General features: G+C 40.6%; 1 protein-coding gene across 6 annotated transcripts in view; it reads right to left on the bottom strand.

Annotated features, from left to right (window-relative positions):
• The window catches only part of SH3KBP1 (SH3 domain containing kinase binding protein 1), a 342,961-nt gene that overhangs the window by 69,501 nt on the left and 256,025 nt on the right, over positions 1-17,435 (bottom strand). For all 6 annotated transcript variants that reach the window (XM_084869578.1, XM_084869576.1, XM_084869580.1 and 3 more), the window contains one exon: positions 320-427. In XM_084869578.1, the coding sequence (XP_084725704.1) occupies positions 320-427 (108 nt within the window). The remainder of the gene's footprint in view (positions 1-319; positions 428-17,435) is intronic.

The following is a 17,435-nucleotide window of genomic DNA, read 5'->3' as shown; positions in this document are numbered from 1 at the left end:
CACATATATATGTTCATATACATATACAGAGTAAAAGATTAGCAGGCCTCACTCTGCAGCCTTAGCTTCACAATGTGTTTTTCAGCCACTTCCACAATATTAGCCATTTCACCACCCCCAAGGACCTGCTACATGAATACTGGCAGTCCACGGACCCCCTCAAGGGTTCTTGCCATTTATTTGGGTGCTTAAATGTGCAGGTATTATACCCAATGCTTTACATACATTATCTTGTTTATTCATGCAACAAACCTATAATAGGGATCACTGTTTCCAGCCAACAGATGAGGAAACTGAGATCAAAGCCACAAAGACTTACATTCCCCTCCTTTTCAAAGTCAGGTGGCAGCAACTTCACGAAGTTATCAGGGAACACTCCTCGTCTGCCGTTGAGCTCTCCTTCCCACCAGCCTATATCGATGCAATCCTAGGAAACAGGAGAACAGAGAGTGAGAAATAGGGCAAGCATGCTCCAGACAGGTCTGACATCCCTTTTAGAGATCGGAGGTCCTTTCCTTGAGGTCACTATCCATGCAACAATGGGTACTAAGACAAAGTCAGCACAAACCCCAAAGTCAGATGGGAGAACAAAAGTTTAAGTGTGCTAGAGCTTTTGGCTGGGACTCAAAACCCACTGCTGCTTTTAGATGCCCTGAATCAAAAATATCTTTTCCCCCCTTTAAATATTTTGGAATATATGTGTGGTTTTTTTTTTCTTCGTTTTCATTCTACGGAAATAAAAATATTTCATTAACTGCAAACATGCTTTAGAAAACATCACATGCACAAATGCCCTCTTTGATTCGCTGGTCACAAAGTGTCGAAATTCAAGAGTGCTTTCCGACAGGTAGCCAAGCATAAGAAAACTTATACTTTCCACAAGCTCATTAATGCACCGCTGCTGCTGTCCTTCACCTTCTCCTTTCTATGTTGATGAGACACAGTTGTCAACATGAAAAGCCTTTTCCCCACCTTACAGAATTCATTGTTTGCTTACTAAATTAATGAGTAAATCTATTTTATCTTCCAGATCAAACCTGCTTCCCCTTGAGTAATCCCTGTTCTGTTCACGCACTGGTCAAACATTTACTGAGTGCCTACTCTGTGCCAGGTGCCAGGGAGAGAACAAGAGGCAGCCTTTGGCAAACTTTCATCCTGAGCCTAACGGCCTCGTGGCTCTCCTTATGCACAGAATCACTTCTATTTTCCTCCATATCCAATTGGTTGGAAATCTGATTTGTTCTAGTTTATAACCTATCTTACATTTTTCTTCTGAGTCCAATTCCACTTCTACGACTTCAATCCAAGGCTCTCCTGGCCTGCTGTAAATGTCCTCACTTGGGCATTTCTTTATGCCCAGTGTATATAAAATACACACACCACTGTCAAGTGTGCATCCTTCAGTAAAAATCTGATCCTCAGACTTATCAACTTCCAGCTAAAGTCCAAAATGAATGAAGGCTTTAAAAAAATACTAGGAACACAGAGGACTTTTAAAGTTACATCTGAAGCAGGGAATGCTCAAGAAAGTGAGGAGATCATGCTGAGAGCTCATGAAGAGACATCCTCATAGTCCTCCACAATACCAGGGCCAGGAGGGCTCAAACAGCAGATGTGCATCTGGCTTTGGACTTGGCTGTCGGGCCCTGGAGGTCCATGACTTATGTAACTCACTTGTGCCTTGCTAGATCATACATTCCAGCAAAGTGAGGAACACATGTCACTTTTCACCATTATACCTCCAGTCCATTGCACAAAGCCAGAAATAATAAATATTTGTGGAATCAATGAAGACTCTTGCTAATCCTGAGTTCTGTGATCTCCTGCTATTTAATACTTGGACTGCTGCAGGACAAGATAGCCTCCGTATACCTTAACTCATGATGATTCTATGCAAGTTAACATAAGGCCCATCTCAGGTGAGAAGTGTTCACCAGCATCCCTTCCCCCAATGGTTTCTGTTACAAGGATAAACTGAACTTTCAGAAGGGAATATGGGTTTTAGAAATGGGCCCTTAATCACAGACCAAATACCAGTCCCAACCAACACTGCAAAAGAGACACTTGAAGCAATCAAGTTCATATTTACCCAGAACAATACAAGATTCAAAAGACTTCCAACATGAGAGCATGCTTATCTTCCTTGGAAAATGACAATGAGAAGTGCAGGTATGTATTCTGGTCCTGACCTCATCACATCCCCTAAACCTGTGGTTGGCAAACTGCAGCTTGCGAGCCACATGTGGCTCTTTGGCTCCTTGATGTGGCTCTTCCACAAAATACCACAGCCTTGGCGAGTCTATTTTCAAAAAGTGGCATTAGAAGAAGTTTAAGTTTTAAAAATTTGGCTCTAAAAAGAAATTTCAATCATTGTACTGTTGATATTTGGCTCTGTTGACTGAGTTTGCCAAACACTATCCTAAATGATCTAGCATCAGTCCCCAAAAAAGGGATTCGTGAACAGGGATGGTGGTGGTAGGTTGTGATGATGGCTTCTGAGGCTCTTCTAACCCTGAGATGTTATGTCATGAACAATACCAGAAAAGTTTATGGGGCTGGAATTTGTTTAATACTAATTGTTAGAAATTGTTTTAGCTATGAGGATCTGCTTCTGAGGAAATGCCTGGCACATTTTTTTCCTCCTCTTTCTCTGGACAAGTCCTTCTCATCTTCAAAACCCACTTGAAACTGACCTTTAAGAAGGTGACTATGATGAATGATTTATCTTTTCTCTAACATTCTATGTTAATTTGCACTTCATGATATTCAATTCAACAGATAGCTATTAAGTGCAAAATATTCTAAGGTTGCTCTGTAGGCACTGAACATTAAACATGCAGAGAACATGATCCTTAAACCCAGAGAGTTTAGAGATTTATATGAAAGACAGACACACAATATTATACAAGGTCCTTTTTGGTAAACCCATATTAACAAGAGATCTGGTACCAAAGAGTAGAGAATCATTAATAGCTTTTCAAAAAATCTTAAATCTTTTCATGTGTGAAGGGTTTGCTTATGTGAGGACTGGACTTGCCTTCACAATTATTTCTGATCACTTAATAGAGACTTATGCCCATAAAAGTCACTCAAATACTGTATAGTACTACATTTCTTCATATATATATGAAGGACCTGTGCACAAAATTCTTGCATGGGCGGCGGTGTCCCTCAGCCAGGCCTGCACCCTCTCCAATCAAGGACCCCTCAGGGGATGTTCAACTGCTGGTTAGGACAGATCCCACAGGGACATCCCTCTCGCAATCTAGGACCACTGGCTCTTAACCATTCACCTGCCTGCCTTCCTGCCTGCCTAATGCCCCCAACTGCTCTCTCCTGCCAGCGTGGTCACTCCCAACTTCCCACCCCTGCAGGCATGGTCACCCCCACCTGCCCTCCCCTGCCAGTTTACACCCAACTGTCCTCCCCTACTGGCCTGGTCACTTCCAACTGCCCTCCCCTGGTGACCTGATCTCGCCCCCAACTGCCCTCCCATTCCAGCCTAGTTGCCCCCAACTACCCTTCTCTGCCAGCCTGATTGCCCCCAATTGCCCCCCGTCAGCCTGGTCAACCCCCAACTGCCCTCTCCTGCTGGCCTTATTGCCCCTAACCCCCTGCCAGCCTTATCTCACCCCTAACTGCTCTCCTCTGTGGTCTGATCACCCCTAACTACCTCTGCCTCAGCCCCCACCACCATGGCTTTGTCCAGAAAGAAGTCAGACATCTAGAAGATGGCCAGTCAACCCATTCTAATTAGCATATTACCCTTTTATTAGTATAGATTATATAGGATAGGATTGCTTAAATGGGGGGGGGAGCCTTTTTCATCAGGAGAAGATGCTCTTGGCAGACAAAAATACATAACCACTCTATCTGGACTGATATCCAGCCATATGCACTATACTGCCAAAGGGTCATTAAAAAATTGAACTGCTTTCTTACACCTTACCAAACAGCTATTGCACTTAAAACCCCTCCTCAGCCCCTACCTTAGGTTCTGCCATCGCAGTTCACCCAGATTTGGTTCTGATTGGTCAGTTTCTATGCCAGTCAGTGTCAAAAGCTCTGCCTTCTAGGCAGTCATTGGCTCCTCTGGGAAATCCAGAATGGCCCTGCCTTCACTAGCCCTTCAGTAACACCCCCATTCCGCTACAGTGTGTATCAGTGGCTGCTCTGAGAAGCCAAACCTCAGGTCTGGGCTGATGGCAATTTTGAATTCTCATCACTGACCTAACCTTCTTACAGTGCGAGCTCTGTGAAGGCAAGCATTTGTCCTGTTCATTATTAGTTCACTCATAGACTTTACCTGTGTCTATGCATCTATGCTAGCACTGCATGGTGACCAAACAGTTGTTTTGGTCGTCATGGACACTGCATATATATATATATATATATATATATATATATATATATACACACACATATATATATATCACACACACACACACACACACACACACACGAGGCCTGATGCATAAAATTCATGCAAGAGTAGGCCTTCCTTTCTCTGGCTGCCAGCACGGGCTTCCATCTGGCACCTGGGACCCGGGCTTCCCTTGCAGCCCTGACTTTGTTCAGAAGGTCATCTGGAAGGACATCCAGTCCAATTAGCATATTATGCTTTAATTAATATAGATATATATTACAGAAAAGAAGAAGAGAGAGAGAAACAGCAATAATTGAAAGAGAATCATTGATCAGCTCCTTCCCTACAAGCTCCCTACCGGGGATCCAGCCCATCACCCAGGCATGTGCCCTAACTGAGAAGTGAACCATGACCTCCTGGTTCATAGGTGAATGCTCAACCACTGAGCATACCAGCTGGGCTGCTATATATTTCTTTTAAAAGGTGATTTGACTTTGGGTGGGTAAACACACAATGTAATATATAGTATCATAGAATGGTACACTTGAAAGTTATATAAATTGAAACCCCAATAAATTTACTTTTTAAAAAAGGCTTTTTTTTCAAACTTTCTGAATGGTGCAAATCCATGCTTTGCCTTAAGCTTATGCAAACAGTAACCCAAGAATCACTGTAATGAAGCCTTTTGCTTTATATGTGGGAGAAAATAATGAAATTGTAATAAGCAAAAGCATATTTAGAATGACTTTAGTACCAATGCATGCCTCCAGGGGAAAACAGTGCATATCAGATTATAGTTATTATATCTCCCGTCAATGGTGAATGGCTTAAATTGCTCATCTATACTTTGCATTTTGGGGAAAACACTAACAGCGCTAATTATTGTGTAATTCAAGGTAAGAGAGGGAAAGAACAAGACAGAACACAATCTACTTGTTCTGATTACTATAAGAACAAACACAAGGCTCGTAGATGAGATAAGTACATTTAAAAAAAGAAAAAGAAAACTGAGTGGTTGAGTGTTGACCTATGAAGCAGGAGGTCATGGTTCGATTCCAGGTTAGTGCATATGCCCAGGTTGTAGTCTCGATCCCTAGTGTGGGGCATGCAAAGGCAGCCGATTAATGATTTTCTCTCAAAACTGATGTTTCTCTCTCTCTCCCCCCTTTCCCTTCCTCTCTGAAGTAAAAAAAAAAAAAAAAAAAAAAAAAAAAAAAAAAAAAGTTTTTTTTTTTTTTAAATAAAATCTCCAATGTGACTTAGAATACAAAGAAAAGTGAAAATGGGAGCCTGCTAAAGGACAGAAAACAGCTGCAGGTCAAGGTGCCGACAGTGGGATGGAGACTTACAGAGAACCAAGGCATTATTTTTTCTAGCAAAAGAGGCTAATTGAAAGGAAACAGAAACAATTTTAATAGCAAAATGAGAAGTGAAAATAAGTCCTCCTCCACAAACCAGACAAAACAACTAGCCTTTGATGGCAGAGATGAAGAGAGAATTAGTAGTAAAAGCGCTGTGCTTCCCGTAATGTAAGAGAACAGCAAATCCAATTTATTTACTGAGCATGTGAAATGTGCAGGGCAGGAGAGGAATTCAAGGGTAAAAATGAAATCATTGTATCCTCATGGGGCTCCCAAGCTCAGTGCCTAGTGGAAGATGCACACGCAGTGAATCAATATGGCACAGAAAAACTGACAAGATGTTAGGCTGGATTTCAAAACAATTGGGACCCAGAGAAGCTGGGCAGCCTGGAAGGAAAGCATGAGGGCAAGAACTGAGATGATGAGAAGGGTCAAAGCAAGATCACCAAGTGTGAAGAAAGGGAAGACAGTGGGAAGTGGGTCACAGAACAAAATATTCAAGAATTGGTGCTTAGAGTCCTGGCTGGTGTGGCTCAGTGGATTGTCATCCCATGCACCAAAAGGTGGCTGGTTCCATTCCTGGTCAGGGCACATGCCCAGATTGCAGACTTGATCTCCAGAAGCGGGTGTGCAGGAAGCAGCCAATAACTCTCTCTCTTTGTTGATGTTTCTATCTCTCATTCATGGAGAAAGTGAGTGTTGTATGATTTTGGTTGTTAAGTGAGTCGGGGAGTGCCCGGAGGGGGTCTCACACCCTCAGCATTGCACCAGCAACACGGAAAGGGCTATTTAGTGTTTACTAATGAACGCCTTCTGCATGGAGCTTCAGGGGGGCTGTTGAGAGAAAGCTTCACGGAAGCCAGAACCCAGGAGCACTCAGCTCTGCCTTTGCTTGTTAACACCTCCCCAAGAGATGCAATTATTCTGCTTGGCTGGGATTTCTGCTCAGAATTTCCAGCATCCCCATAAGTCGGCTACTAAAGCGGCTCATCAGTACACAGTTTATGAGGTAACGGAGAAAAAGAAAGCTATGGTCTATCTCACTGTCAGCAAAAAATGACTGGCAGATCACAATTAATGAGGGAAGCTTAGGAGACAGTCCTGGGGATAAGTCCACCCAAGAATATGTTACAGTCCAAATGTCAACATCCTTGGATCATGGAGGCTTAGGCAGCCATTAACTGTTTTGTGATACTGGCAAGTTATAACCTCAAAGAGTTTATCTACTTGTAAAAAAAACCCCAAAAAACAAAATCCCGACTTTTTGTTGGGCAATAACATACAAGCTTTGCTATATTAGTTTCTGATTTTTTTTTTCATTTTACATATTGTAAAACTGGTAACAAAAGAAATGGATGAGTAACACACAAAAATCAGTAATAAAGATTTCTTTTGGTCGTGCCAATGTTAACTGAAAAATGCATTGATGCATAAAAACTGTGCAAACAGTCCCTGGCTTTCGATGATTCAACTTAAGATTTTCTACTTTACAACGGTGCAAAAATGATATGCATTCCGTAGAAAACATACTTGACATTTTGACCTTTTCCCAGGCTAGCAATACGTGGTGTGATACTCTCTCGTGATGCCAGGCTACAGTAGAGCTGCAGCTCCCAGTCAGCCACGTGATCATGAGGGTGAACAACCAATCCTGTACCGTGTAGTCATTGTGTTAGGTGATATTTCCCAAATGTAGAGTAATATCATTGTGCTGAGCATGGATAAGGCAGGCTAAGCTAGGCTACGATGTCCCATAGATTAGGTATATTAGATGCATTTTCAACTTAAGATATTTTCAACTCATAATGGTTTTATCGGGATGTAATTTCATCATAAGTTGAGGAGCATTTGTATTCAGAAATGCCCTCATATCTTTCATAAGCTACTCATACTATCCCTTGCATTTTCCTGCTTCTTCATGCATCTAATAATTTGTGATTGTGTATTCTTTTACAACTATGTATGCTATATTGTTGACAGACTGGATTTTATTGCCTTCCTTGCAAGAGTGTTGAATCTTGTAATGGTGGGCAAGTTACCTGCAGATCAGCTTCACTTGTCAAGGCTTGGTTTTAGGCTTTTCTATGATAGGTCTAGTGGAGTACTATTCCTATGGCTGCCCTTTCTTAGTTCCCAGTTGAATACCAGGTATTTTCAGCAAGGTTTTCCTATCCTGCTTGGACAGAACTCCAATCTCTCCCATCACTGGAGACATCCGAAATAGCCACTCACATCACAGTTCACCCCCAATCACCGAATTTCTTTTCTGCCAGGCCTGGTGGAGTCTGGTCCTATTGATATACAGCTTAACATTTGGTCCAAGACTCAAAGGACTACTATCAACAGAGGTGTGGAGTTCTTGCTGTGTACAGCTTGCTACTTTGCAATTCCCACCCTGAAAATTCCAGCTACCTTGGTAGCCCTGAATTTCATTTGTTTCCTCTACCCAGTTTGTCTTCTGCTCTCTGTTTGGGCTTTACTACTCTGTGCTACAAATTTAAAAGTACCCCCGGGCAAAAATAATAAGGTTGACGCGGAGCTCACTTTATGCTTCTCTTCTCTCAAGGATCACATCCCTGTACTGAGTATTGTCCAAATGGCTAGAAACAATTGCTTGATGTATTTTGTCCAATTTTAAAGTTGTCCACGGCAGGCAGTTAAGTCTAACAACCTTTATTCCATCGTGGCCACAACCAGAAGTTATGTTCTCACTTAAAAATCATTTCTTTAATTAGAACAAATTTATTTTGTTCTAGATATAATAGGACTTTAAGCTTTATCTTTAAAAGTCTGAGCTATTTCAAGGTCTCATTCCCAAAAGATGTCCCAGGGAAAGAATTTCTGAAATGAAGATACATGCAGGTTTTTAATTATCCTGGAGTTTCCTTTACTAGTCATATGTACCCTTCTCTAACAAGGAAGGTGAACAATTCCCTAAGGAAAGTAGTCATTGTTAAACATCTTTATATGGAAAAGTTAAATATGTACAGTAAATTAGTGCCTCCCAATCCTTTTTAGATAATAGCACACGTATAAAATGATAATATTTTGATGACACACTGCTGAAGGCCAAACACTGTTAGAGGTCATTAGCCCAGAGGGGGAGTCCAACCATCTAATAAGGCCCTTCTCATCTACCCTAAAGAGCTCAGGGGGTCACTGTCCTACACTCCCATAACCCTCTCCTAGCACACGGGTTAGGAAATGCTACAGACGCAACCTTTGAGTCCAAATGTCACTAACGAAGAAATAAGGAAAAGAAAAAAAAAAACCTGAAGCCAAATCTCATGCCCCACCCAGAAAGAGAACAGAGCTTTCTTCCACAGGTGTTAGGAGAGGCAGGCAGGCAGGAATCAGGAAGGCCTGAATGGATTTTCACAGACTATACAGACCAGATGTCTCAAAAGGTCTCAGTGTTCATACTGTTTCCCGCTCAGAAAAAAAGATGCTTCTATCTGGAGCCTCTTCAGAGAACAACTCCTAACAGATATTGCCATATTAGCTTAACTCCAGGTTTACCATTCTTATTGGGCATCCCCTGGAATTGGGAGACATGGCCATATAGTTTGTAGACAATAATAGATAAGAATGCTTACTCATTTCATTATCGCATTTGTAGCTTAAGCAATCTTAAGTCTCATGAAATGTTTTTGCTTCTAGAACTTTTATAATAATAGAATGAAAGACTTTCTACCCCCATTAAAATCACTTGAAAAATCAGTAAGCATGAGAAAAGGAAGTGTTTGTAGAGAGGGCCTTTCCTGCGTATTTATAGTCTGGCTTAAGCATGACAAGAGACAATAACATATGAAAGCATGGAAACAAATCATACACAAAATGCAAATCATCAAGGCAGCACTTTTACATTTTTGTCCATTTAAACATAATCAAATATATAAAGTTATGGAACAATGTTGTTTTTTTTTTAAATGTCTTTATTGATTAAAGTGTTACATATGTGTCCTTAATCCCTCATTATCCCCTCATCCCCCCCACTCATGCCCTCACCGCCCCCCCACCCCCTTGTCTGTGTCTATTGGTTAGGCTTATATGTCTGCTTACAAGTCCTTTGGTTGATCTCATCCCCTTACCCCCCCTTCCCTACGTTCCCTCTGAGGTTTGATGGTCTGATCGATGTTTCTCTGTCTCTGGATCTGTTTTTGTTCATCAGTTTATGATGTTCATTATATTCTAAAAATGAGTAAGATCATGTGATATTTATCTTTCTCTGCCTGGCTTATTTCACTTAGCATAATGCTCTCTGGTTCCATCCATGCTGTTGCAAATGGTAAGAACTTCTTTTTACCACAGCATAGTATTCCATTGTGTAGATATACCACAGTTTTTTAATCCACTCATCTGTTGATGGGCACTTAGACTGTTTACAAATCTTAGCTATTGTAAATTGTGCAGCTATGATCTAGGGGTGCATATATCCTTTCTGATTGGTGTTTCTAGTTTCTTGGGATATATTCCTGGAAGTGGGATCACTGGGTCAAATGGGAGTTCCATTTTTAGTTTTTTTTTGAGGAAACTCCATACTGTTCTCCACAGTGGCTGCACCAGTCTGCATTCCCACCAGCAGTGCAGGAGGGTTCCTTTTTCTCTGCATCCTCACCAGCACTTGTCCTTTGTTGATTTGTTGATAGCAGCCATTCAGACAGGTGTGACATGGTACCGCATTGTCATTTTAATTTGCAGCTCTCAGATGATTAGTGACTTTGAGCATGTTTTCATATGCCTCTTGGCCTTTCTTCTGTTTTCTTTAGAAAAGTATCTATTTAGGTCCATTGCCCATTTTTCTATTGGGTTGTTTATCTTCCTTTTGTTAAACTGTATGAGTTCCCTATAAATGTTGGAGATTAAACCCTTATCGGTGATATCATTGGCAAATACGTTCTCTCATGCAGTGGGCTTTCTTATTGTGGAACAATGTTTTCACAGAAACTTCTCGTTTTCTATTTGTTAGGTCATTTACATTCAGTTACCATTTAAAATTTAAAAGGTTAAATTTTAAAAGCTGTTTGTAATGGTACCTTCAGCTCACAGTTAACCTCTCAAGGATGTAGTCCTATAGCTAAATTTTCATTTTAATTTATGTTTAAAGAATTATATTGATACTGCATCCAAATAGATGCTTTTATTCTATTAAAGGGATAGTAGATATAATTTTAAAATATTTTTCTTCATTGACAAAGACACTGGAAATTATAAAGCATCTTTCATTATTTTTAACAGATTTTCTTGGCTCCGGCACCACCTCTAAGAGACACAAAGAAGGTAGTGAGGGTAGGGGAAGTATCTTCATTTCACAGATAAGCACAGGAAAGGAATAACAGATAAAGGGCATAGCCATGATCATTATGAAGGTCAAAAACATCTAAGCTGCAGCTGCTATTGGTAAATTCCTAAATTACTACCTTATATTTCTATTCTTTACCAGAAAAATCTATATTTAAATGTTTCTATTATGAAAACTTATTATTAACCTAGCATAATTTGTTTCGAGTCTTTTTCTCTGTACCCAGCAAATTTCATTTCTAGGCTGGTGCAGTAAAGAAAAAAAGAAAGAAAGAAAGAAACAAAAATTCCCAGGTCAAATCCAGGCTGCTCAACAGGGTCCAGGCCTGACTGATGAAGCATAGCTGCATTTGTTTGCTATCTTGTGGGAGAGTGAGCACAAGGGCAAGAGGGAGGGGGGCAGGAAAAGGTGCTGATATGGGATATTCATGGTCTCATATGCCACAGGAAATTCCCATGGAGACTCAGAACAAAATCAAGGTCCTTGAAATTCATGCCATTACCTGAATTTGAAATTCATGCCTTAAAATTCATGTCAGGCAATTATTTACTAAATACTAGGGCTCAGGTGGCCTTGTAAGAAAAACAGACCAATCAACAGCATTCTCTTAAAATTATCTTTGCAGAGCAAACATCCTTAATTTTGCCAAAATCCAAATCAGTAGTATTTTCTCTCATAGATTGTGCTTTTGGTGTCAGGTTTTTTATTTTATTTTATTTTATTTTATTTTATTTTATTTTATTTTATTTTATTTATTTTAAATTGATTTTACACAGAGAGGGATAGAGAGTTAGAAAAGTCAATGAGAGAGAAACATTGACCAGCTGCCTCTTGCACACCCCCCACTGGGGATGTGCCCGCAACCAAGGTACATGCCCTTTACTGGAATCGAATCTGGGACCTTTCAGTCTGCAGGCCGACGCTCTATCCACTGAGCCAAACCGGTTTTGGCTGGTGTCAGGTTTTACAGCTCTCTCCTCCTATGTGTTCATAAATAACTTTCTATGTTTTATGTTTTACATGTAGATCTATGGTTCATTTTTGCATTAAATTTTGTATCATGTATTAGGTTTAGGTTAGGGTTCACTTTTTTTGCCTATGGATACCCAATTGCACCAAAACCAGTTTTTGAAATGGTTATTCTTTCTTTCCTGTTTGCTCTGCACCTTTGTTGAAAATCTGTTGGCTGTATTTCTATGGGTCTGTTTCTAGACATTCTATTTCAGGGGCCAGCGAGGTAAAGCCCTTGGGCCAAATCTGGCCTGCTATCTATTTCTGTACAGCCTACAAGCTAAGAATAGTTTTTACATTTTTTAAATGGTTTTGAAAAATCAAAAGGATAATATCTCAAGAAATGTAAAAATTATGCTAAATTCAAATCTGAATGTATATAAATAAAGTTTTATTGGAACTCAGCCATGTCCATTCATTTACATCTATAGCTGCTTTTGCATAGTTGCAACAGAGACTGTATGACCCATGAAGCCTAAAATATTTACTCTCTGGCTCTTTACAGAAAAGGGCTGCCAAGCCCTGGTCTAGGATATGAGGATTATTATGCAACATCCATGCCGAACCTCAGAGGCTCTCTGAATGCCACTATAAAAATACTGTAAGGACAGAAGCTTTAAATAGAACCTCTGAAAGCCCTGAGGAAGGCAGAAAAGGAATTCATTTAATAGCCAACTGCCCTTTCCAACTAGGGCTGCAATATAAAAGCCCTAAGTAAAACTATTCTTAAAAGGATGAAATTTTCTGTACTATACAGTTAGCTATAAAAGAAGGAAAATTTAAGTCTAAAGGATATTTATTTTTAATGACTTTTTTTCCTTAAATGTCTCCATGAATCATAAACTATGAAAAAATATTTCAAATGTAAAAGATGATAGGCTAATGTCATGAATATAAGGTATTTTTATAAAAATCTTTTGAAAATTTTTGACTTGAGTACTCAATTTTTTTTAAAAAGTGTGGACACCAGGGGATGGGAAGAGATTGACCAAAGAACATATATGCATATATGCATAACCCATGGACAGAGACAATAGTGTGGGGAAGGTCTGGGGTGGGGTGGGGATAGGGTGGAGGGGGCAAAAAGGGGGAAAATGGGAGATATCTGTAATATTGACAACAATAAAAAAATAAAAAATGTGAATACCTATCAGATTAGCAGAGATTAGAAAAAATTGACAATGTTCAGGGATGACAAGGACAGGAGAATATAACCGCATATACTTCCGTGGGAAGACTAAATTGGCACAATAGTTCATCACATCACTAAAAGCACTTGGGCAGCATTACATTTAGCAACCTATCATCAGGAAATAACGGCTAACAATTAGTCAGCACTTACTATGAGACAGGCATTCCAAGTGTTTTATCTACTTTAACTGTTTAATCTTTACAACGCCAGGAGGTAGGTACTGTCATCATCCCCATTTCACAGATGTGAAAACTGAGGCACGGAGAGATTGAGCAACTTGCTCAAGGTTACACAAGTAATAGAAGATAGCAAAAATAATTAACATGCACGAGGATTTATAAACAAGATGGTGACTAGATGCAACATTGTTTAAAATAGGGAAAAACCAGAAATAAGCTAAATATAAGGGGATTGTGGTATTTCATACATTAGGATGCTAATGAAGCATTTAACCATGCGGCCAAAGATAAGCATGATATATTTTGGATAAAGAGGGTTAATAGTGTATGATATAATCATATTTTATTTTGAACTGGGTGGTGTGTGTGTGTGTGTGTGTGTGTGTGTGTGTAAAAAGTTTGGGAGAATATAGCTCGAATATTTGGAGTGGTATCTAAAGGTGGTGAGGTCACAGGTGACTTAGACATTTTTTCTGCATTTATCTGTTTTGTTCTCATTTTTTCTTCAAAAATAAGTATTATTTCTATAATTTTAAAGTATTACTTAAAAGTGCAGGCCACTTGCCATCTCAGAAACTGTATTTTAATGAAATGCAAATATGAATGTAAAAACTTTGAGACCGGGACTACACAACTATAATAAAAACTTTAATCCTAATAGAAGTTAAATAACGAAGAGGAAGTTCAGAGAAAGTGCTGGCTTTAATTTCAGGACAGCTCAAGCACCCAGAGAGATCTTCTAGTCACTGAACATCTATCTGTTCTTCTTCCTACAATAATTTATCATTGCTGCCGAAACTGGTTTGGCTCAGTGGTAGAGCGTCGGTCTGCAGACTGAAAGGTCCTGGGTTCGATTCCGGTCAAGGGCATGTACATTGGTTGCCGGCACATCCCCGGTAGGGGGTGTGCAAGAGGCAGCTGGTCGGTGTTTCTCTCTCATCAACGTTTCTAGCTCTCTATCTCTCTCCCTTCCTCTCTGTAAGAAATCAATAAAATATATTTTAAAAAATAATTTATCATTGCAATAACTATCAGTTAACTTTTACGTTTCTAAAGCCACACTATCTCATTTAATCCTCACAACAGCCCCCGCCTCAGAGTAATACAAATAGAAAGGCTAGAAATAGAAAACAGGAAAAAAGAAAGCCTCTCTAATTTTGTATGGCACCTGCAGATTTTTCTCTGTGTGGCAGGAAAAAAAGTATCCTAAGATGCTGTTACAAGGCTTACTAATATCCTGCCACTAAAGCACAGCACTCTGGAGGGAGATGGCAATTAGGATGAACAGACACAGGGTCCCTTTTGACAGTTTTACGTAATTTGTGGTGGCTCATGGAACTGGGAATTTGCAGCAACGGTAACTCATCTATCTGAAAAATCTATAATCATCACCATCTAAATTTGGGGCTGGCACTGTTTATACTGTCTACTGGTAAACTAAAGAGAAGTTTTCTCCTGTCTCAAGTCCTACATTTCCCATTCTCACTTAATTGAAAACCATATGCTTGTGAGGATACACAAGCTCATTGAGAAAGTTTTGATCAAATACACTATGGTATAGGATTCTTCTCAATCGTTCCACTGGCCTGGTGACTTGAAAGAGGAAGACAAAACAGGAAGCTGTATTCCTTGGGATTACTAATGCTCCTAAAAGGAAATACACTGTGACTTCCGTCTTGAGAAGGACGCATGGAGTCTAACAAGACAGGCCATATTGTAAGAAATACATGACTCACTGGTTGAACACTGATATTTTTCAAGTGTGTCTAAACCCAAATGACCCCAGACCTATGCTTAACTTCTTTGTTCCCTCATAAAACATGTCCTTCTAATGGGCCTGTCAGGGTGCCATCATTTGCAGGGTGGCACCTGCTAATTTAGCACACCCTTGAAACCACATTTAATCCCAGCATTTGAGCTCTGCTAAAAGCCTAGGCAGTTGAGAGAGAAAGGGTCAAGGCCAGCAATCTATTTAGCTGATCGGCTCTCTTATACAAAGCTGAGAGAGCCTTTCTTGAAATTCCTAAAGACATCTCTCTTTGAAGAAACATTCTTACTTTCTGGGGACGGGAAGCAGAAAAGTCTGAAAGCATTTTTTTTTTCATGAATAAATGTTTCAATAAATGAATGAATAGGAGAGAGGCAGAAGGGGAAAATAAATATTAGAACAAACAACTTAAAAATCACAGAATAACTTAGGAAGGAGCTTAGGATTCCTGTCTTTAAAAAAATGGTAAGAGCACCCTAACTGGTTTGGCCCAGTCGATGGAGCATGGGCCTGGGGTAGATTCTAGTCAAGGGCATGTACCTTGATTGCAGGCACATCCCCAGTAGGGGGTGTGCAAGAGGCAGCTGATCGATGTTTCTCTCTCATCGATGTTTCTAACTCTCTATCCCTCTCCCTTCCTCTCTGTAAAAAAATCAATAAAATATATATTTTTAAAATAGTAAAAGCAAGCAGAAAACTCAGTGCCACATGGGCTCAGAAGAAAAAAAGGAAGGCAAACTACACTGGGCATGAGAAGAAAGCAGAAGAAAGAAATAGAATGAGAGGGTTTCAGGCATAAAAAGAACCAATATTAGCCCCGAGCTGAGCTCATTATTTTCTCTGCACTGACTATAACCTCATTTATAAAGCGATGACAGTGGAATCAGAAAGTCATGGATGATCCTAACCCTAAAAGATCAGAAATGTGGACACCAAAATGTAAGCATCAGAGACAAATGGATGGGGTAATGGCGTAGTGATACTGTTTTCCTGCTAAAATAGTGATAATGTCATTAATTTAGAAAGAAAATCCCACAGGCCCTTGCCCTAGATATTTAGCAACAATGGGTGACTCAATGAGTACACAGGTCACCTCAGGAGTGACTGAGCCTTTCCTACCACAAGCATCTGACTGCCCTCCCCCTCAGGAAGTTTGGACAGTACTGCCCTGCCCAGCCCCCAAGTTCCAAGTTCAGGGTCAGGAGACACCTTTGCCCTGGCTGTCACTGACTTGCTGTGAGAACCTTGGGAAAGTCACTTTCACATATGGGCCTCTGTTTCTCCTTTGTAATGTGGACAGAACACCCATGATGACACCTAACTCCCAGAGCTGCTGTGAGGCTGATCTGGGAAGAGCTCAGGAGGAAAAAGGAGTGGTGATGAAGGGTCCCAGTCTCTTGCTACCAGTGGCCCAGAGGGTCCTGCACTGGAAACTTGCAGTCATGCAGGTAGATTGAGCCATTAAAAAATATTTTTAATTGGTTTCAGAGAGGAAGGGAGAGGGAGAAAGATATAAAAACATCTATGACAGAAAAACCATTGACACTCAACCCCTGAGCCACACCACCAGGCAGATTGAGCCATTATTAAGTTAAATGCTCAACTGCTGTCTGGGAAAGAAGGGAGAAAAACACACTGAGGTGGAGATAAAGGAAGCTGGGGTAATTAGTACCTAACTCTACCCTCACCACAAGGCTAACTAAACATTTGGGCTCATTGGTTTGATACATCCCTAGGCAAAGGTGAAACTCCCAGTTTGTTTTTTTGTGTGGTGGTTCCCTTTTACTTCTACCTGTATCTAATCCTCAGGGTTCCCTCTGTCTTTAGGGTGTACGGTGTATCTATCACCCCAAATATCAACACTCTTTCCCCTTCCCTCCATCTCTACTGCTCCACGATTTCAGCCAATAAAATTATACTTCTTAGTGTTGACTTTGATGCTGTTAAGCAGGTGAATACCCATGAAGAAAAAAGTTATGTCTGCTTTAGTAAGGGTCAAAGACACAGCTACACAGGGGATCCTTTTTATAAGAAACTAGAGGCCCAGTACATGAAATTCGTGCACAGGTAGGGTCCCTAGGCCTGTCTGGTGATCAGGGCCAATCTGCGGGGCAACCAGCGGGGTGATCAGAGGAGCCCCCACTGGCACCCACCTTGGCTGGCCTTGGGCCTGCGGGCTGGGGGCAGCTCCTGCATTAAGCATCTGCCCCCTGGGTGTCAGTATGCATCACAGCGACCTGTCATTTACCAGTTGTA

The sequence above is a fragment of the Pipistrellus hanaki genome (genome assembly GCF_964339955.1).
Source record: "Pipistrellus hanaki genome assembly, chromosome: X".
Lineage (NCBI taxonomy): Eukaryota > Metazoa > Chordata > Mammalia > Chiroptera > Vespertilionidae > Pipistrellus > Pipistrellus hanaki.
The sequence above is the reverse complement of the archived record's forward strand: the minus strand, read 5'-3'. Positions and strand labels throughout refer to the sequence as shown.